General features: G+C 44.9%; 1 protein-coding gene across 3 annotated transcripts in view; it reads right to left on the bottom strand.

Moving 5' to 3' along the window:
- LOC135366407 (tyrosine-protein kinase HTK16-like) overlaps window positions 1–21,178 on the bottom strand; it is a 34,777-nt gene that overhangs the window by 8,635 nt on the left and 4,964 nt on the right. For 2 of the 3 annotated variants that reach the window (XM_064599087.1, XM_064599088.1), the window contains exons 3-11: window positions 20,164–20,331; window positions 15,550–15,878; window positions 12,893–13,030; window positions 8,884–8,989; window positions 8,082–8,149; window positions 3,836–3,967; window positions 3,606–3,723; window positions 888–1,040; window positions 711–778 (exon numbers count right to left, since the gene is read on the bottom strand). In XM_064599087.1, coding sequence (XP_064455157.1) covers window positions 711–778; window positions 888–1,040; window positions 3,606–3,723; window positions 3,836–3,967; window positions 8,082–8,149; window positions 8,884–8,989; window positions 12,893–13,030; window positions 15,550–15,878; window positions 20,164–20,331 — 1,280 coding nt within the window. The remainder of the gene's footprint in view (window positions 1–710; window positions 779–887; window positions 1,041–3,605; window positions 3,724–3,835; window positions 3,968–8,081; window positions 8,150–8,883; window positions 8,990–12,892; window positions 13,031–15,549; window positions 15,879–20,163; window positions 20,332–21,178) is intronic. The other variant, XM_064599089.1, reaches the window with a different exon arrangement.

Raw genomic sequence — 21,178 nt, 5'->3', positions numbered from 1 at the left:
GCCGGGTCAGGAGAAGTGAGCGAAACCGCCCACTACGAGTCCCCGGGAAGGACGTGCTCCTAGCACCACCGCTGGCTTCCTGAGCAGGTGTGCGGATCTTGATGCGTGATGATGGTAGTCGTTTGAAATTTGAAATTGTAAATGGCCGAGTTGTATTCCAGGCCACCAAATGTATTCGATATCCAGGTCACCAAATGTAGAGGTCGCTATGTTCCCCTACATGAGTCTTGATCGGCGATGATGGAATGTCCCGGAGGGCCAGATGTGCTGGGGAGCTTCTCAAACCGTGGCTTCTCTTCAGGATAGAAGAAGACCGATAGAAGTGACGAGCCAGCGTGGTAGCGCGTGGCATCAAGGCCACATTGTTGCCGTCAACAAGCCGACACAATAGGAAGACAGCAGCAGCAGTAGGGCTGTGTGAATGCTCTTGATTTTTCTAATACCAAAGAGAATAATTGTATACTCAATACGAATACCATGTCAACTATGGAATTCTGTATCTGAAATTGAAGCAATGTCTCTTCCAGTCAAAATACACTGAAATTGTTCCAAGGCTGCACTCGTAAGGCTAACTACACTGGAAGAGAGGACATAAAACAGTACTGCCGCATACAAAGGTCCATATGAAAATCCTATTAACAGGGATTCCAAATTCAGTGAGGTTTTGCCGTAATTTAAATAGTAGTTCAAGTTGTATGAACTTTTGTTACCTCCCCTTGGTCACTGTTCCATAGACCTTGTAGAACAGATCCAAACTCTCCTTCTCCCAAAGATGGACCTATAACATGAAAGGGCTTTAAGTTTGTGTCATGAAAACACATGTATTTCATACATGTACCTTCATTCTGTTTTATGCTCGTATATGCTTTGCCATGCTTTGCCCTTACCTAGTTTCAATGCATGCTTTCCTATGAGGTTAGTTGACTCCCTCCGGCACTCATCCTTGGGAGCCACCACGACGTCAGCACCGATGAGACGACGACGCTCCATCGAACCCGTAGAAAAAATGCCCCACTCTGCATGTACCTTTCGTGGAGCTGCTATGTTTGAAAAGATGACAGTGACGTGAAATCTGTCGCCAGCCATGCAGAAGGAACTATAAATGCTTGAATGCAACACAAAAGCAATGAACCACACTATGACACAAGAACACGAGCAAAGTAAACAGAAAAACATGTGATGCAGTGGAGACAAAGTCAGTAATCAGTGTGGAACCACAGCAAAACATTTAAATCACAGAACTTGCCAGTGCTTGTGCAAAGTATTTATTTATTTAATTTTTTTTTTTTTCAGACAGACAGATAACAAGGCCTGTACACTGTCTATATCTAGGTCACCTCGTGTTTGATTTCACCCGAACAGTTAGGAGATTCAAGGCTCACGTTTGGTGCCTGGGTGAAGGTGTAATCCAGACATAAAATGTTCGGGAATTGGCCAAGACGTAGTAAAAACCTTACGACTTCGCATTTTTCATTTGCGTCATCGTCTCCAAAGATTGACTGATAGCTAAAATGATCAATCAAAGCTACGTTGATCCACATGAAGATGCTGGAGAAGACTGTTCTTAGAACACTCTATGTATGCCCAGTGCTCAGCTGTCAAGACTCAAGTCTGAGATCACTAAAGCAACGTTTGGTTTAAAAAATTTACTTTGCATACATTGTATGGATTCCAAGGTACATGTACACAAACCCCACCCTGAGAGATTGCAAGATACTGTCAAGGTTCTACAGTAAGCCACTACACAATGATAGACAGACTGCATAACCTACCTTGTGCTGGCTACATTGAAAACAAAAACAAACAAGGACATAAGAGAAGTTTCTGTATTATCGATATAAATAGAGAGATGGGGAGATAAAAAACAGAAACATATAAGATACAGAACTTTGATTGAAGTTTCTTTGCAAGGACTTCAAACAAGGTTGCTTAATGTTTAACAGCATGCAGAGGTGTCGAAAGAACAATGTGTTTGAGGGTCCATCTTGTGGAGCATCGCCTCCTCAGAACGCAAACTGCGTTATTCTCCATCGTCATTTGCACAACAGAGCAAACTTTTTTGTCCAGGAAGTTCATCATTATTAAATGAACAAATTAAATGAATAAGAGCAGCATCTCTTCACACATGCCATGATGGCAACATCCATTACTATATCCCTAAATACTGACATGAGAGTTCACACACACACACACACACACAAAATGACGTTTCAAATTCTCTTGTGCTGTCGAAAGCTAATGGCCTGCGAAACATAGGAACCAAGGTAGCTACAGTGTTTCAGCCCCCCCCCCCCACCTTGCCTGCCTTGGCGTGGCCAGTCGCCGTCCGATTTTTCAGACTCGGTGGGGATCGCGCAAAAGTCCGAATAATCGAGCAGTCCGAAAAAACGAATTTCGCTTCAAAATAACCTTTACCAACCCCTAATAGGCTGGAAAATTTGTCGATGCTTTCCTAACGTGCTTCCAGCTCTGCCTGATGACATCAGCTTCTATTTCCCGAAGCGACATTTCGTCAATGTACACAGTCAGAGGCACCGCCGTCATCAAGTCCGCAAGTCGGCTTCACCTAATGCATGCGTGCTTTAGGTGAAGCTCGCTTTACAGCGCTGTCGCGCGACTCACGGGCGGACAGCACGTGCTGGGCTGTTGGCCAAAAACGATGACGCAAAAGCGTTACGACAGACCTCTTCTACTCAGAGGAATGGTAAATGAACGATCATCACTGCCTATTTTGTTGCCTCAATATTTTAGTTGGTTGATTTCTTTCGATACGAATTTCGGACGATACCAATATTTTCCGTCCCCCCAAGGGAGAAATTCGCTGGTCGGGCAAACAGAGTCCGAAATATCAAGCGACGGGGCTGCACCGTGTCCGAAATTTTGGACGTTCTTATACATCAACTCTATGGGACCCACTGGCGTTCCGCGAAGGAGTCCGAATAATCGAGCATGTCCGAAAAATCGAGGTCCGAAAAATCGGTCGGCGACTGTATTACAAGTCACGCCGCTAAGCAATGTCGAGCAATGTCACTGCTGAGACTTTAAGAAAGTAAGACAGCGTGAGGGTTCGTGAAAAATGCAAACCATCTTGAGCGAGGACAGGTTTTGGTGCAGACTTGCACACATTAAGGCCACGACCTACTAGATTACGGCGACCATGTCATACAGACTCGTTCCCAGCGTTGCATTTGGAGGCTAGCGGTGGCGCTACTCATCGGCTCGGTTATTCCTTACTCAATTTCTACAGTACTGTCTACTTTAGCTAACCTTTGTATTTTTGTACAAGCGGTGGATGTCCCATGAGAGATGCTTCCCTCTGAAGTTGATTACCATCATTCTACGCATTTTCATAGGAACTGTTGCTGTCGTCTGCTTCGGTACTCGTCCGTCCTCTTCTGCACGGCCAAAATTCAAATTTCCATCATCCAATCATGATGCAGATCTCGTGGGCCGATGAGTAGAGCCCCTAGCGGATCATGTGGACAGGCTCCTCATTGGGTTTGCCGATTATGACATGGTCGCTATAATCGAGTAGGTCGTGGTCACGTCACATCTATGAATTCGAGGGTTAATCACGCAGAGCTTTAACTAAGTAAGAAACTCACCTGGAGGAATGGGACAAAGCAGTCTACTCGGCAGTCCATCCGAAAATTTGCCGTAGTAGGCAACTAGAACTTCGAGGGAGTCTAGGAACGGACCACTGTCTACGTAGAAAAATGTTCCCTAGAAGAATTAAAGGCACAGTTTACATTTACAGTTTACGGTTTATTTAGCATTTTGGACTCAGTGGACACAAAATAGTGTTGTCTCAGGTAGGCATCTTAAAAGACAGTACCTTGTTGCGCACTTCAAAGTGATAAACCTGCCCTCCAGCAGTTAAAGAAAGTGCAAGAGCTCCTGGGCGACCACGACTGGGACGTACCAGGAAAGTGCCATCTGGCTCGCCGTTTAAAAGGTGGCCGGCTTCCTGCACACATAAACGCATCGGGGATAAAAAATAAACAAACAAATTTCTTAAACAATGAGTGAGGGCTACGTGGCGAGAGCTTCCTCGCATTACAGTTGATGCCTGTTAGCAGACGCATCTCACTCTCACGGTAATCCACGTGTTTCTGAAGTATGGCTCTTTCATATGCAGGGCTGCCGTTTCTTAGTTTAATCTATGGGTCTTCAATGTGGGTTAATCCTCCTGGCAGGCACCATCAAATTCGTGAAAATACAAGGAGGTTTAGTTTTCGCATGGCTCCTTTACGTGGAAGAAAGGTTGGTCGCTGACATCGCGCAGCACAGCCTGAAACCTTATCGGTAGGGTTCAGCGTTTTCGGTCTTAATTAGGGGTGTGCGAATCCGAATATTTTAAGTCGAATCGAATATCGAATCGAATGGAGGAAAAAATTCCGAATACCGAATCGAATATCGAATATTCGTTCAAAGTTTACAATATGTGACTTTCGCACTAAAAGTTTCCATTTTGTAGCCCATGGCCTTAGTGTAATTTTTCTGACATTAACTGTCACGAGAGAGACATGCAATTCTTCTGTTTAAAGCCCCTACTCATTAATCTTACATGAGAGTGCTTCCTGCTTTTCAGGTGAGCCTAGACTTACTGGAGTACTGGAGTGGTTACCTTTATTTCAAAATTTTATGTCAGGCAGTAGCATATTATACGGATGAGGCTGTAATTGTTCCAGACAACCACAGGCCACTTGTGAAACAAACGAATTGGCATCCTGCCTCAGCTTTGCCATGAACGCCCTTTAGTTTCTGTGCTCTCACCCGAGGAAGTTGCACTGCTGAAATTGTAGACATAAAGGACATCTTTAAAACACCCTTCTTGTTTGTGGGCTGTAGTCATTACTCGAGAGTCCTAACTTTTTAAAGGCAACCTCACAAACATCAAATTAAAGTCCCCGTCGGCACCGCTAAACTGTATGTGGGAGGGGCGCCATCCCCTCCACAAACGATGTCTACAAAACTAACTTTGGATAACTTTATCTTAAGCCAAACACTGTCCCGCCTGTGTTGGTCCTGCAGCAAGGGCAATTTCGTAAAGGAGACTTCACCTCATGCACGGAAGCATCAGGTGAAGCCCACTTTCGGGTTGTGTCATTCGTTCATATTCGTGGAATAGTCGAATATTCAAAAAATAAATATTGGATATTCGAGCGTTTGATATTCGATTCGAATTCGACAACTCGAATATTCGCACACCCCTAGTTTTAATCGAAGAACACAGCAAAACATAAGCCGGGTAAATTTTCCGTCGTTCGATTTTAACAGAAAAACATCGAATACAGAGGGACATTCCAGGACATGACAGAGATAAACTGCTGCACATGCCCAGCTAGTTGTTGATGCAAATCAGGAAACCGTACACAAAATACGATGATTGTGAAAAATGTCCGTTAACTTTTTCATTCGCAGTAAAAAGCCACCGCAATGAACAACGCCACATTGAACAAGCGTCACGTGCAAATTACATTGTCACTCCTATTTGCCGACAACTGTCTGGTAAACCATGTACACAGCAGGAGTAACGTTGAAAAAACGCAGATTTCGTGAAAATCAATGAACACCTAAACCTAATTGGGCCTAATCCAGCCAAAAATAAAAACCGAAAACGTGGAACCCTACTTATTGGCTAAGATGTTTATCTGGTCAGCGAGCTCAGACTGCAGTTAGCCATGTCGCTCCGCAGTTCAAAATCGTTACTCATAATTGCCCCCCCCCCTCAATGTAATGGGTGTACTTCCTGCGCCCTCTTATAGCACAGCTTCGCCTTGCTCTCGGTATCATCACGGCGAAATTTGGCAACATGTAATTCAAGGTATACATGCTTGTTTCAAGGTTTATCAAACATGGGCTGGCTGTAAACAAGGATTGCCTCCCATTCTATAACTAGGGCCTGAAGTTTTCAGGAAATATTTTTTTCTAAATTTGGAGGGGGGGGGGGGGGGGGGGGGGTTAAAAGTCGGGTAAATAAACGTGTGCACTAAATTCACGCGAATTCGGGTGAAAAAACTTCCGTTGCGCTAAAATCGGGGAGAAATCAGGCTCAGTTATTCAAACTAACTGTAGCGGTTTGGTACAAACGGTGATGTAACTGAATTCTTCTGCCAAACAGGTAAGTTGGTGCATTTCTACAGACATCCCAGAGAGGGCAATTTGGCGAGTAAAAATCGGGTTTCACCCTAAAGAGGCAACCTTCAATTCGGGGTGCAAATTCGGGGAAGAATCGGGTGAAACGCTAAAACTTCAGGCTCTATCTATAACCTCACCTTGTCTCAGACGGCTCTAATCTTTTAAAAAAGTTCGATAATGAATTTTAGATAATTAGTCACATGGTAATGAGACACCTGGCTGTATAACCCACCTACGAAAACTGCACCTATATTTTGCCAGCTTCTTTTTTTTCCCTAAGTTCCGTAACAAATAATAAACAAACACCCGGTATAATGACAACAGCTGATGTCAGCAATGGGCACAACAAGGTTTTTTGATAAAGGACGACTGAAGGGAAAGGGGATGATGGACATGTCAGCAACCCATATGTCGACTGCAAGAAGGAGAGAAAGAGAGAGAGAGTTCTTGAAGGAAACCACATGATGAATAGGTCACCGAGGCAATCCCTGTTCTGCCCGTTGCTGATGTCAGCTGCTGTTATCATATCGATTTAAGTGTGGAATGTAAATAAAGTTGCCAATGGAAAGTTTGTAGTTGCACTGTCTCCTGTGTCTGTTTATGATGCACTTACCAAATCAAATTCTACATAGCTAGAGCCTGAAGTTTCCTGGAAACATTTTTTTCCCATTTTGGGAGATAAAAATCGGGTAAATAAACGTGCGCTCTCAATTCATGCAAATTTGGGTGGAGAAAAACTTCCAGTGTGCTATATTCGGAGAGAATCTGGCTCAGTTATTCAAGCTAACAGTACTGGTTCAAACAGTGATGTAGCTGCATTTTCTGCCGAACAAGTTAGTGTGCATTCCCACAGACGTCTCAGTGAGGGCAATCTGACAGGTAAAACTTGGGTTTCACCCTAAACAGGCAGCCTTCAATTCGGGGTGCAAATTCTGGGAAGAATCGGGCTAAACCCTAAAACTTCAGGCTCCATACATAGCCAATGCAGCCATCTTGTCAATTCTATGTAGTGGCATCACAGCCAACTTCGAGTGCAGAAGTGTGATAACAACTTCAAGTCACTTCATTTGATTATGGCTGCTAAAATTACTACATAGCTCTAATTTTATTGTACGCCAGTCAGCCTGCCATAGCAGACTCCCATATTTCGTTCAAAATCAGTGTCTTGTGAAGAAAGACTTCTTGGTTTTATGTGTCTCACAAGCACCGAAACATACACATTGACAAACAATAATGGTAAATTCTAGCATAGCAACCTACCGAACTAGAGGACACCTCTTACGTACCGCATTTATTCGCACAAATTATAACGTTTTAACTCAAAAGCAAAACATGATGGAAGGGTTAATCAATTAATTAAGTAGTTAGTTTATTAACTAATTAACTAACTAACTACTTAATTAATTACTAAGTAAGGGGGAATTAATTATGCAACAAACTACAGCGCTCGCACTCTACTGTCGCCATATGGCACGTGCCAGCTGTGCTGCTCGAGTCTGTACAGGAAATATGGGTCGAAAGGTACCAGTGTTTGGGCATCCAGGTTGGGGAGGATCAGTTATGCCAGGTGGTTAATAGACCTCGGCCCGAGAAACGTCATCACGACGTTGGTAGACAGACTGAAACCGAAACTAATCGGAAGGGGAGGGCTGGGTTCCACGAATGGGCACTTGTTTGCTACCTCGTACTGAAAGATAAGTAGGACCGAAGGTCGCGTCCCTTTCGGGGACCATCGTAATCCCCTCAAGACCGTGGCTTTCGGGCGCGACCTTGTTCGCCCCTAGCTTCGAGCACAGTTCAACTATACCAAGTTTGTAGTGCTGTCGAACACTATGACATCATTCGTCTACAAACAGGGAGGGGTCTATTCAGCGAGTAAATACGATAAATCCACAATGACTCCAGTTGTGTAACTGCACGATTGTCAATCAACCACTTACCTCACGATTCACATCTGTATGCAACCAGTCTTCTTTGCAAGTGTGGGAAGGAGCTTCTTGAAACACACCTGTTAGAAAAAAGGGACATGCTATGTTTGCCATTCATTGTTAGGACCTTTGGTTTTAGGGTTAAACCCGGTTAGACCCGTTTTCACCCACCAATTTGTATCGTCGTACGGTACAAACCAAAGAGTGTTGTTATAGCACTGAGAGAGCTGGCTGTAAAGTTCGTAATAAATCGTGGCTCACAAACTTAGTCAAAACATTTTGCACAGTGCCACCGAACATCAAGAACCATGTGAGACCATTTTTTAGTTTTCATTTGTCGTTACTATCATCACTCATTTCTAAGTCCGATCAGTCGTTTACTATTGTGCTGGAATAAACCATTCGAGAATCGTGGTGTTGACATATTCACTTAATTTTTCTAATGTTACTAATGCCATCATGTCAATTTTTCGTGTATAGTTTATGTAGTCTTCGCTTTAGTTGTTTCGTTTCTCCCACGACTGACTTCAACATTTGCTGTTTTGTGTACTGTGTTTGATTGTAGCTTCTTTGTATTTATGTTTTTAATTGTATTTTTGAATTCATTCATGTTTGCTGCACCATTTCCTAGACCTTCGGGTTGTTTATGGGCACCTAATCAAAAATATATTATTATTATTATTTGGGTCTGTACTGTCACTTTAGAGCAGAATTTCAACAAATATACAGTTGGTCGCCAATTAAATACGTAGGATACTCTGATTAACGATTAGTTTAACTCCAGAGGCTGCAACAGAAAGAAGAAAGAGCTTACTGAGAAAATGAGCACATTCCTTGTGTCCACCTCTGAGTGCAAGGTCAAGCGGTGTCTCGTCCTCCAAAGTGCGTGGTCGTGCAGCAGCACCAAAGCTCAGTAAGACCTAAAGAAAGGCAAAAGTACGCCTTGTCTCGTAAGGTATTGCTACGTAAAGTAACTACAAAGAGAAAAGTAGGAGACAGATCGCAACATTATTTGATCTCTAGAACCAAATCTGAGTCGCATCCACAAACAACGACCACGATTGGGCTTTTGGAAATTGCTTTTGCTCCAAACGGAACGCCTCCCTTCTCTCTGACCCAGAATGGGAAAGAGCAAAGTGCCTACTCCTGGCAGTGTCATACAAGGCTGTGTCCTCAGTGGAATGCCATCTAGCTTTCATAGAAGCAAAGCGCATCTTGCAGAATGCACAGCACAATGCACAGCACTGCTTGGCCCCTTCGTGCAAATATTTTGCCTCTCTCTCTGCTTCCAATGGAACATTCCATCGACAAAAGCAAAATGGTGCTGACAAGCAGGTTTATTTCACAGGAACATTCCGTGCCTGATCTGGTTCAACTATAAGAACAATCTCCAGACTTCTGAAAGCAGAAATCTGACCCAATTTCTGTGGAATTCTCTGTCTATGGAATTCACCATGTGTTATGCCACACATATTCAAGTGTAACTATACAGATTCACTGCTCTACTCAATAACAGTTTGATTAAGGCCCGGGGTTTTCCGCGATTTCGCGGAATTTCACGGAGTCCGGAATCCATCGCAGAATCCTTCGTCTGGCACGGAATTTCGCGGGAATACCTTATTTTGCTCAAAATTTCGCGGTGTTCTGCGCGGAATACCGCGGAAATCTGATTGGGTCGAAGGATGCGACTGCCGCGATGTGGACAGTTACTACGACGTGCAGGAGTGGTATTGCACGCTCACACGGAATAGCGCCAGATAAGAGTGCGTGCTGCACCTGCTCCCAACTGTGCCATGGTACACGGACCGTTCGACATATTTACTCGCGTATTTTGTGCCATCACATAATTTGTGCATCGCATGTTTTTTGTTTTAGCATTGAAAATGACAAGAAAAAAAAACTGCGTAATTTGCGCACCCACGTTTTCGTGCGCGGATATCTGGCACACGTGTCTCAGCGACCGTGGCGATTCGCTTTTCGTAACGCCGTCCGCTACCGATGTTATATTGCAGTGCTTTTTTTGATTTGTGCGAATTTTCGAGTGATGGTCCACTGACGCGATGGACGATACTGTCACTGGAAGTATATGAAACGCGGAAAGAAACGCTAGACAAACCTTAGAGTACAGCAGGACAAAGTTTGCAATGTTCCCGCACAATGTGCACACCCCTAAATTTTCCGATTTTTTTAGAGAGAAAAAGCGTGCAAATTATGCGAGTAAATACGGTAATTGGGTTTTGGAACGGAATTAGGGTGCTTGCTCCGAGTTTAGCGTCTATTCCGATCAAGTACTTGTCAATTCCTATAAACTTTGTAGATGCTGAAAGATCTTTTAGCAGGTATAAAATGATTGTAGCCGACAACAGCATTCGCTGTCAGAGGATACCATGTACCATGTAGAGGGTACACAAGATACCATGTAATGATGAGGTCTATAAAATATTTTTTTGTACCCACATTATCCAAGAAAATAGTGTTTCCCGCTTCAAGCAGCCGTTGACTCCTTGCCGCAGAAAATCGCAGAATTTACGAGTCGGTGCCGCAGAATTTTGAATTTGCCGCAGCAGAAAACCAGGGTCTCTAAGTATGATATACATGACCTACTTGATTATACAGGTTATAACGACCATATCATAATCAGCAACTCTAGGGGAGCTGCGCATTGGCTCGTGGGATCTTCAACCTGATTGGACAGTGGAAATTTGAATTTTGGATGTGCAGGAGCGAACATACAGTGGTAGCAGATGACAGTAATGGTACAAGTACTTTGAAACTTCGAAACCCGTTAAGAAGTGTGTCGGTATTTTAGTATGTTGGTCATATAGGCTCTCGGTAGAGCCGATATTGACGTTATCACTGCACTGCGCAAGCGCGAAAGAAGCACCCAAATACCGTGCAACTCCTGACGGTCGGGTGGTAAAACGGCGGCCCACTACCGCTCATATACCGCTGAAAAACTGCTTCTTTTTTTAATATATATTAATGATCTCCCGGACCAGCCCTCTTCATTAGTACGGCTATTTGCAGACGACTGCGTCGTATACCGTAAAATCTCTTCAACCTCCGATCAGATAGCCTTACAACACGATCTTTCCTTAATCCACACCTGGTGCACGACATGGAGGATGCCACTTAACCTAGAAAAGTGTAAGTTCATCTCTTTCCTCCGCCGTAGTTCCTCCCATGCCTTCATGTCTTCGTACATACTGGGTACTAACCCACTGGCTAAAGTCGAAACCTACAAATATCTTGGTGTCCTTCTGTCGCACGACCTATCATGGAATCGCCACATTGAACTGATCATCAGGAACACTAGCCGATCATTGGGCTTTCTTAGAAGAAACTTAAAATCGGCTCCTCGTCATCTCAAGAAACTCGCCTATACGTCTTTAGTCCGGTCCAAGTTGGAATACGCATCCGCCATATGGGATCCATCCCAACTTTACTTATCACTATCACTTGAAGCGGTTCAAAACCGAGCTGCTAGATTCATTGTTGCTGATTTCTCGCGGAATTCTTCTGTATCATCCATCAAACAACAACTCAACCTTACCAGCCTGGATAAACGTCGGCTTGTTTCCAGGTTATTGCTCTTTCACCGATTCATCCATAATTTCCCATCTGATATCCCCCCGTTTTCCCGTTCCTCAGTTATCTTCCCCCGCTTTGATCACTGTTTCAAGGTCAACAGATTCGAGTGCCGCACAAATATCTACTCGAAGTCCTTCTTTTGCAAATCTGCTATTGACTGGAACAGTCTCCCTTCTCAGATAGCTGATATCACCGATCACTCGTTATTCCACATGTCCCTTACCAATTAGCTTCCATACTCACGAGTGCGAACCACTGGTTGGTGTGTTACCTGCTTTTTATCTTCTGTTTGTGTGTGCCTCCACTAAACTTTTTTCTCCTTATATTGATAGTTGTGTGCCTTCACGAAGTTGTTTGTTTGTATATATGTTGTTATCATTATTTGATTTTGCTTAGTCGATAGTTACTGACTGTTTCCTTTCCCCACCCCCCATGTAATGCCTGCAAGGGCCTTTGGGGTATCATGAATAAATAAATACGTGGAAACACTGCTTGTCGCACTTGACAACCAAAAGCATGCTATGTTCGCGAACTATGTCATGCTGTAAGGTTTGTCCAGCATTTCTTTCCGCATTTCATAGTTCGAGTGACAGTATCGTCCATCGCGTCAGTGGACCATCACCAGAAAGTGTGCGCAAATCACACAAAAGCACCACAATATAGCTTTGGTAGCACTGACGGCGTTGTGAAAAGCAACTGCCACAGTCGCTGAGACAAGCGTGCCAGATATCCCCGCACGAAAACGCGTGCACGCAAATATTCATATGCAATATTCGTATTCAATTCATATTCGACCTTTTTACTATTCGCACAGTGTTATGTATTGACATACACGTACATAGTATCTGCTCTTGGTAGATAACGAGCACTTCGTGGAAACCATCCTTCTCTCTGAGGGCAACTACAAAAGCAGGCAGCATGCGAGGGGACACATTCAGTTGACGCAGTTGTATAGGCTGTATGCCATGCAGCCGACATGCGCCTGTCCGGAATAAAGAAGTTCCCTCTTGTCCTCGGCCCAGTTCAAGACATAACACACAGCCCTAGCAAAAACCCTAACGTAAGCTCGAGTACAGGATATCATAGCAATTGAAGAAGCAACAAGCAGGATGACGACTAATGCCACCGCTAGCCTCTAAATTGGGGATGGGTGCAAATGACACGGTCACTATAATCCAGTAGGTTGTGGTTTTACCACATGACACCTTATGTCTGAGTCTGTCATCACTCACCTTGATTACATCGAGACAGCCATTCTCAGCAGCCTCATGCATAGGAACACGACCCGTGGCCACCTCTCGTGCCTGAACATCCGCTCCCACATTGAGAAGGATTGCAGCTAGGCTAGAGTCCTTCAGACGGCTGGCATACTGTGGGAAACATTAACAATTGTTCATAGCTGAAAAAAAAAAACTTAAAACAAGGGCATCACACTTAGACCCTAGTGCCTTTTGGGTACATCATATTCGTTTAAATCAACTCGGTGGTGTGCCAGTCTTCGAACTTGTTGATTACTTGTGCATTTTCTCACGTTTCCAGTAGGGGTGTGCGAATATTCGAATTCTCGAATCGAATCGAATATCAAACGCTCGAACTATTCGATTCGCGAATCGAATATTCAATATTCGATTTTTCGAATATTCGACTATTCCACGAATATGAACGACACAAACCGAAAGTGGGCTTCACCTGATGCTTCCGTGTATGAGGTGACGCCTCCTTTACGAAATTGCCCTTGCTGCAGGACCAACACAGGCTGGACAGTGTTTAGTTTAAGATAACGTTATCCAAATTTAGTTTTGTAGACATTTTATGTGGAAGGACCGGCGCCCCTCCCACATGCAGTTTAGCAGTGCCGACGAGGGACTTTGATTTGATGTCTGTGAGGTTGCCTTTAAAAAGTTAGGACTCTCGAATAATGACTACAGCCCACGAACAAGAAGGGTGTCTTAAAGATGTCCTTTACATCTAAAATTTCAGTAGTGCAACTTCCTAGGACGAGTGCAAAGAAACTAAAGGGTGTTCATGGCAAAACTGAGGCAGGATGCCAATTCGTTTGTTTCACAAATGGCCTGTGGTTGTCTGAAACAATTACAGCCTCATCCATATAACATGCTACTGCCTGACATAAAATTTTGAAATGAAGGTAACCACTCCAGTACTCCAGTAAGTGTAGGCTCACCCGAAAAGCAGGAAGCACTCTCATGTAAAATTAAAGAGTAGGGGCTTTAAACAGAAGAATTGCATGTCTCTCTCGTGACAGTTAATGCCAGAAAAATTACACTAAAGCCATGGGCTACAAATTGGAAACTTTTAGTGCAAAAGTCACATATTGTAAATTTTGCACAAATATTCGATATTCGATTCGGTATTCGGAATTTTTTTCCCCATTCAATTCGATATTCGATTCGACTTGAAATATTCGGATTCGCACACCCCTAGTTTCCAGAGAGAGTTCTGCCATATTCAGATAAAATGACATCTACACTTGTAGTGTGCCATCCAATTATGCAAAACTAATTGTAAGTATGGTGCGCGAAATTTTCTGCCGATCACCAGTGATTAACGAGGAATAAAATGTCACCTAGCTTTGGAATGAACACGACTTTGCTTGTTATGAAAGTGGCTATTCCTTTAAGTGAACAGAGTATTGCAGGTTACCTCGGCTAATAAAAGTGACTTTTGTTCACTGCTCTCCAACGAGTTCCTCAGTTTTTTCTTTTTTTTTTTCTGCTAGATCCTCAGAGATTTCAATCCAGTTTTATGACACCATTAGCGCCGATATGTGAAGTCTACCATGCCACAACTCCAGAACAACTTGAAGTACACGACACATCGCTTAAAGGAGCAATAAGCAGGTATGCGAGGTGCACTTTTTTCTAACGCATTGCGATACATTGCCGACGGTGAACGTTTTAGAAAAACTGTTGTCGCAGAAAACTAAATAATGGTTCCAAACCGATGGAATATTCACTGCACTCCTTCGCGCTCATGCCCCGCCCCGCGATGCCCTGACAACAATTGCCACACGTCATTTTGACGTCGCGCACCATCAACCATTCAAAATGCGGGACGCTTATACATAATTGTGTTGTAATATCGGGAAGTCAGGTAAATTCTAAACATTGTGAGGAGGCTGGGGTATTGGAGGATGAAGGCAGGACATGGGAGAGGAGGAGGAAGACGAGAGGGAGCTGACCCGGAAGGAGGGAGAGGAGGAGTGGGGGAGGGAGAGCACGTAGGAGGTTGGGAGCGTGTGGACTGGACCGTTCGGACGTTGGGGGTGGAAGGCTATGTAAGGTTGGTGTGAGTGTGCATATTACTGTACGTTGTGTGCCCGTGACTGGGAATTAAAGCGGTGGATGTAACAACATCTTTTCACTTGTCAATCCCAAGGTAGCCAGATCAAACGGTACCAAAAGCCCGCAACATTCCGTTTCATGTGCGTACTATGTTTCTAGTGCTGTATTGCTCCGCAAGGCCACCGCGATGTTCCCGCAACTGGTTTCTTCGTGGGCTGCAGCTTGCCTCAGTGGGGCCAGTCATTGGCTAGGAGGGCGAAATCTCCACCACCTCCAGCGTCAGGAATGCAGTGTTGCTATACCTTGGAAAGGTGATGATATGGCCCCTTTCCAAGGATGAAGGAGAGACTCACGCGGATATGCTCTTTGAATGGCGTTGTTTCATGGTAATGACGCTCGCTAGAAGTACCCTCATAGCACAGAAGAGCGGCTCGGGTAAATGAATTTCATATTTGGATATCGTGAGCCACGTTCTTTCATGGCGCATAATAATTGGAGAATGTTCGTCGAGCGGTTTAGTGCCCCTTTAAGCTCTGCCGTCTTTCCCATTAAGATAGCGCAACAAACTAGGTGGCACATCCACTTACGTGCAAAGGCGACAGCCCTGCTGTGTCTGGCCCATTAGAAGGAGCCCCAAACCTGACTAGTGGCTCCAGAAGTGCTGCCTGACCATAAAGGCAAGCCAGGTGCACGGGAGAACGGCCTTCGGGGTCCCTAGCATCCACGGGGTATCCGGAGTGGAGCAGTTCCCCGACCACCCTGGCATCTCCGAGGGACACAGCTCTGTGGAGAAGGGTGCACCTCCCTGCTCTACGACACCCCTGTGGTGGAGGCCCACCACCGGGACAGGGATTGCCTAGAGACACGAGCCCTCCGAGACAGCTGGTGCTGTAATGAGACACCACTTCTTCCAGGCCTTGAAAGTAAAAAAAAAAAGAAAAGAAAAGAAAATGGAAACATCAGTTCTGCAGCCGATACAGTCCCAATCTAAGCCTGCTGTCGCAAATAACGGCGTTGCATTCTTGAACACACATAATTACAAAATGACAGCAGCTACATTTGATGCATCGTCATACAATGGGAAAGCACAGAGTTTGATTACAAGTAGGCAGGTCACTCTCCTGAGCTAGCCCGCTTCTAAGTAAAGTGGTGAGGAACAGTTTAGAACAAGAAAATTGTGAGGCGCTACATCCGGTTAACTCATTAGCTTCCAAGGTCGGCGATTCTCTGGCCGGGAGGAAAAGGGCCAAAGAGCATGAAACCGGCGATTTGTCGTTCTCCAGAAAAGCACTTGTTCTGAAAGCACCCCCTTGGACGGTGACACTTTAAACAGGGCCTGCAGTTTTTGGGAAATATTTTTTTTCTAAATTCGGGGAGTAAAAATCAGGTAAACATGTACTCTAAATTCATGCAAGTTCAAGTGGAAAAAACTTCCAGTACGCTAAACTCGGGGAGAAATCTGGCTCAGTTACCCAAGCTAACTGAACTGGCTAGGTACAAATAGTGATGTAACTGCATTTGCTGACAAACAAGCATAGAGATCATAAGGAGAGAGGCTAGAAGAAAAGCTGGGAGAGAGAGAGTAATGGGGGAGAGCAAATAAGTTGTACGGAGGCGATACCCTTTCCCAATGTCCAAGCCCGGGAGGCGCCATGATCGAGATTTTGGATTGGCCCGGATTGGGCCACCGCCTTTCCACGTGTAAAGACCAGGCACATTCGGCGCCGTGGTATTCCAATCCAATGAAATTCCGCTTGGCTCCGTGTGCCATGCCGTGTGCGAAGTGTGTTTCTTTTGTCTGCTCTCACGTGTGCGCTTGGATTGTGTCTTACACCGTAGGGAACGAGTGCCATACGGTTTACACCTTGTGCTGTGACATGCAAAAACGGCGCACGGAACTCGTAGGAGACACCGTTCGTAACACGCTAGGCCTAACGTATCGATCATGGCGGCTCACATGTTGAGATGCCCCCCTTCGCTGGCTTGGTTTCTAGGTATTATGAGAATTCTATGCAAACAAGTTAGTGTGGATTGTTACAGACGTCTCAGTGAGGGCAATTTGCTGGGTAAAAATCGGGTTAAACCGTAAAACTTTGGGCTCTAAGTTTAAAGGCTCCTTGTGCATTGCTTAGCATTATTGACTCCAGATGAGACTAGCTGTCCAGTATTTTCAGGGTAGTGTGGGAGATATCTGGGCGGAAAATGTGATTGTCCTTTTTGTGTGTGTGTGAGAACATAGCATCTCGGAAGAGCAGTTGTCTCAAGTGATAAAATTTTGGAGTTGTTATTTGACAGCGACGATTATGGTGACCGCCGATCCTGAATTCACCCTAGCCAATGAATGCAGTGACAAGTGTGATAAGGAGGATGAGGCGCTGGACTTGGAACCGCATGGTGTCTACGCAGTTCAAATGGGTATAAAAGGCTAATAAAAGGGTATAAAGGCCCTAGCAACAACACTAGCTGGAACATGACAACTGTCACTTTCGTCACTTTTGGTGGAAGAATAGTGAGCAAGATGGAACGTGTCAACTGTTATAACTCGTATTAGAGTCTGGCTAGGACGCGTAATACATGCTACAAAGTCCACCCCATACGAACGGGATGGCCTCCAGGATCATCATCATCATCACCACCACCACTGAAACTGTCAATCAAAGAATAATATGCGGGGAAGCGCCCAAGCGGGCCCCACCCCTTGTGGCAATGACAACGACAAGGAAGGCCCAAAGCACAGGAAAAAGAAAATGAAGCGGCAAGAACGGTGGGGCCGAAGCTGACGAGAAAAGGGCAGTCTTTTGCTCGGGGCCGCAGTAGAACGGTCGGAGCTGGCAACTTGGCTCACCTGCAGAACAGCGGACTGCAGACTCCGCCCACTTCGGAGTCAACGCATCCACAAAGGAATGAACTAACAGTTGCCATGCATGTAGAGGCTCTGGCAAATATCATCGCTGTCCATTCCGTACCTAATGACCGTTTGCAAGCTGCGAACATGTACAGCTCCCGTCAACCTTAATAATAATACTAGAAAAAAATATGGTCTCGTTTCCGAGCGGGATTACAGCGACCCTTGGGACCACAGGATGATCTTAATTGAACAAAATTATTGTGTGAGTTTAATGCAGGGAATTTGTTCACTTAACATTCCCCCAGTGCCCCCAAGGCGGCTGTTATCCCGCTTGGAAATGAGACCAAATTTTTTTTCTACCGTTATTATTAAAGGGACCATGAAACGATATTTGACAAGCCCACGATCATTTTTAATTAGTTCCCCTGTACTAAAGCATTCACTCTGTGAAATATGAAGTTGAAAATCAAACAAATATCGAAAATATTCGATATTTACCACAGGCGTGAACAGCAGCTGCTACGGCCCGCCTCCGAGGCGAACCGGCCGTGACATCATACACAGAACATGTTGCCGATTCGCGGACGGGCTTTTGTGAGCAAAGTGCGAAATTTTCAAACAAGCTTGTATACTTCGGCATGAAATATGTTTTAATTTGACTTGGAGACAAGCTTGGTAACTAACCGTTTACACAGAATCCTACGAGAAATGTAATATAGCCGTTGACTGTCAGCATGGTTACCGGAGCACGTTTTCCCCTTTTAACTTCATCTTCGTCAGAACATACCTTCGTCGGTGACATTTTATGAGCTGCTGCGTACGAAACGATCCATAGACGCTGTGTGTGTCGCATAACCTCTTCCTCCATTGCTGATAATTTGCCTTTCGCCATATTTCAAGTGATTTCGACGGGAGATATACAACGTCGTTGTTGTCCAAACCGAAACCATGCACCCACGTGGTCCGGCGGGGTGTGTCCTCCTCGTCGTTCACAGTTGGCTGAGAGGATTGGATGGCGATGACGTAAGCCCACTTCGAAGGCATATATCCAGCGGTCACGCCCTGCTATTTTTGTCTGATAACTGCGCCCCCGTTGTACTGAATACGACCAAAAGTCGATGTGTGTACGATAGTGATGGATCATGAGATGGTTTCCAGCAGAGTACTCAGATTTCTCGAAAATCATTTCGTGGTCCCTTTAAGGTTCACAGGAGCTGTACCTTTAAGATGACGTTCACCCAGAACAAGTTTGGGCACACCTGTAGCGTAGGTGATGGCACCTGGTTCCAATTCGACTGTAGTCCAGATCTGACATTTCGGAGGTCGTTGAATGCAAACAGTGCACCTCACGAAAGCTACTACAGTTGTCGTCGTCCAATGTAACACGAGCTAGTGTTTAAGAGTGAAGTAAGTGTGGTGCATCACGTTCACAGATGTGACTGTGATGAACTGTGATGAACTGTGATGTGCTAACCATTATGCCTTCTGTTGCACGTGGGTGAGAGTGGTCTCGATCAAAAACCACCTAGATAGAGAAAGCATTGCCTCCTCTCCCTCCTTCGCTACGTAGACATACACAGTCAGAATTTGTTCGCTACTGCGATTCACCGTTCTACGAATTCAAGAACCCGCAAAGGATTCCAGTTCACCTGGAACCCCTGCAGATCTAAATATTCAGACAAAAGAGTGCAAGACGCTTTCCAGAGAATACCACTTTTGACAAAGATTGAGACCGTTTTACGCTTTATTTCCGAGTTTTCCTGTTTAGTACGCGGGGACGTTCGATCACAACTCGCAGACGACGGCGGTTCTTCGCCGTGGCCACGACCGTTGAAAGCACGTTCGTGATTGGTACAGCCGTTGAAAACACGATCCTGATTGGCCGACTCTTAATTGTTACTTCAAGTCGACGAGCGCGCAGGCTTTCTGTGTCTAGGTGGTGCTGTATCGACCCCCCAAGAAGCCTTCAGAGCCGCCATGCAGAGTTATTGGGTCGAATTTGTGAGAAGGGAGTAGAACAGAAGGACGACTATGTAGAGAAGTGACCCAGTTTTGACTTTGTTGCATACAGTTTTTGTAGCTAAAGTAGGATGCCTCAGAACTTTAATGTCACTCCTACAGGAACGAGGAAGTACGGTCTACTGGAAGTGAGCCACCATACACCAGCAAGTCCCAAATATGTTGGCGTATGTATGTCCTTTTTTTTTCAACAAAAACTGTTGGACCATTTTATGAAAAAATGGATATTACTCTATCTAGATCCCTTTACCTACCATTTTTGTGTGGAGCTCTTTCGTTAGGTTTCAGAGCTCAACAAAAAGAATTACAGATGGCGCAGTATATTTCTACGCACCACAAAGGACTGGCCCATCGTCTACGCTGTAGCACGGCTCCAAGATGTGTTGTCGAACTTGAAAATGGAGTACTTCTCTCTCGTGGACTACGCTCAGTGCAAAGTCGCCTGGTGAGGAAGTACTCTCGCGCACCAGGAAGGATCCAGTCTCTCCTCTGCCACCATTTTCTGTTTGGAAATAAGGAAATTCACTCACTCCCACATCCGAAAGAGTTTGTTTTCTGTTGTACTGTACAGTACTGCACTACCTAAATACCAAGAAAAAAAAGAAAGTTACAGAGCATTAAAGGAATTGTCACATCCGGAAGTCCGCCTATGAAACCGATACCATTATGATCGGCATCGGCAGACAACTTACTTAGCTAATTTTTTGTCTGAAAGGCGCTTAGATACTAAAGTAGCGCAGAAGTCACTTTTAACACCCTGTTTTCTTCATATAAAACTGTTAAATAGGCCAGTGAGATGCACCATAAGAATTAATTCACCCCATAGAGTCATAATTTTCGCAGAAGTTGAATTCAAAGTATGCCGCAAAAAGCGACTGTGCGCAACGGCGGTGAAGAGCAATACCAGCTTGTGATCTGCCTGGGCCTCGCGCTGACGCTACAGGGGCCACGCTTGTTGATTGGCCCAGAGAAATGTTGTCTGCTACTCAGCTGTCATCTGCTACTCGGCTGTTCAGGGTTCTGAAAAAGCGTTGCTCCTCGCTCGGTCAAGATTCGGCCGCTCCTTCTATCCCCAATTCTCCAGGGGAACTGGTAAAACTGGTTCATGGCGGCAAAGAGAGAAGGCGCTGACCCCCACTGACCGGCGAACCAGAACGAGTTCTCCTTGTAACGTCATCAGTGACATGGCATCATATCTTCTCCTCCTCGTTATACCCGGAGTGGCGAGTTAAGGGTGAACGCTCGGGGCCATGTTTGTGTTTTTTGTTTTTTCTGGGAAACAAATTGCATGCATCAAAACCTTTCACGCTATTCGCTAAAATGACACACACACTTTCATCAGACGTCTT

Source organism: Ornithodoros turicata, chromosome 8 (genome assembly GCF_037126465.1).
Source record: "Ornithodoros turicata isolate Travis chromosome 8, ASM3712646v1, whole genome shotgun sequence".
Taxonomy (NCBI): domain Eukaryota; kingdom Metazoa; phylum Arthropoda; class Arachnida; order Ixodida; family Argasidae; genus Ornithodoros; species Ornithodoros turicata.
The sequence above is the reverse complement of the archived record's forward strand: the minus strand, read 5'-3'. Positions and strand labels throughout refer to the sequence as shown.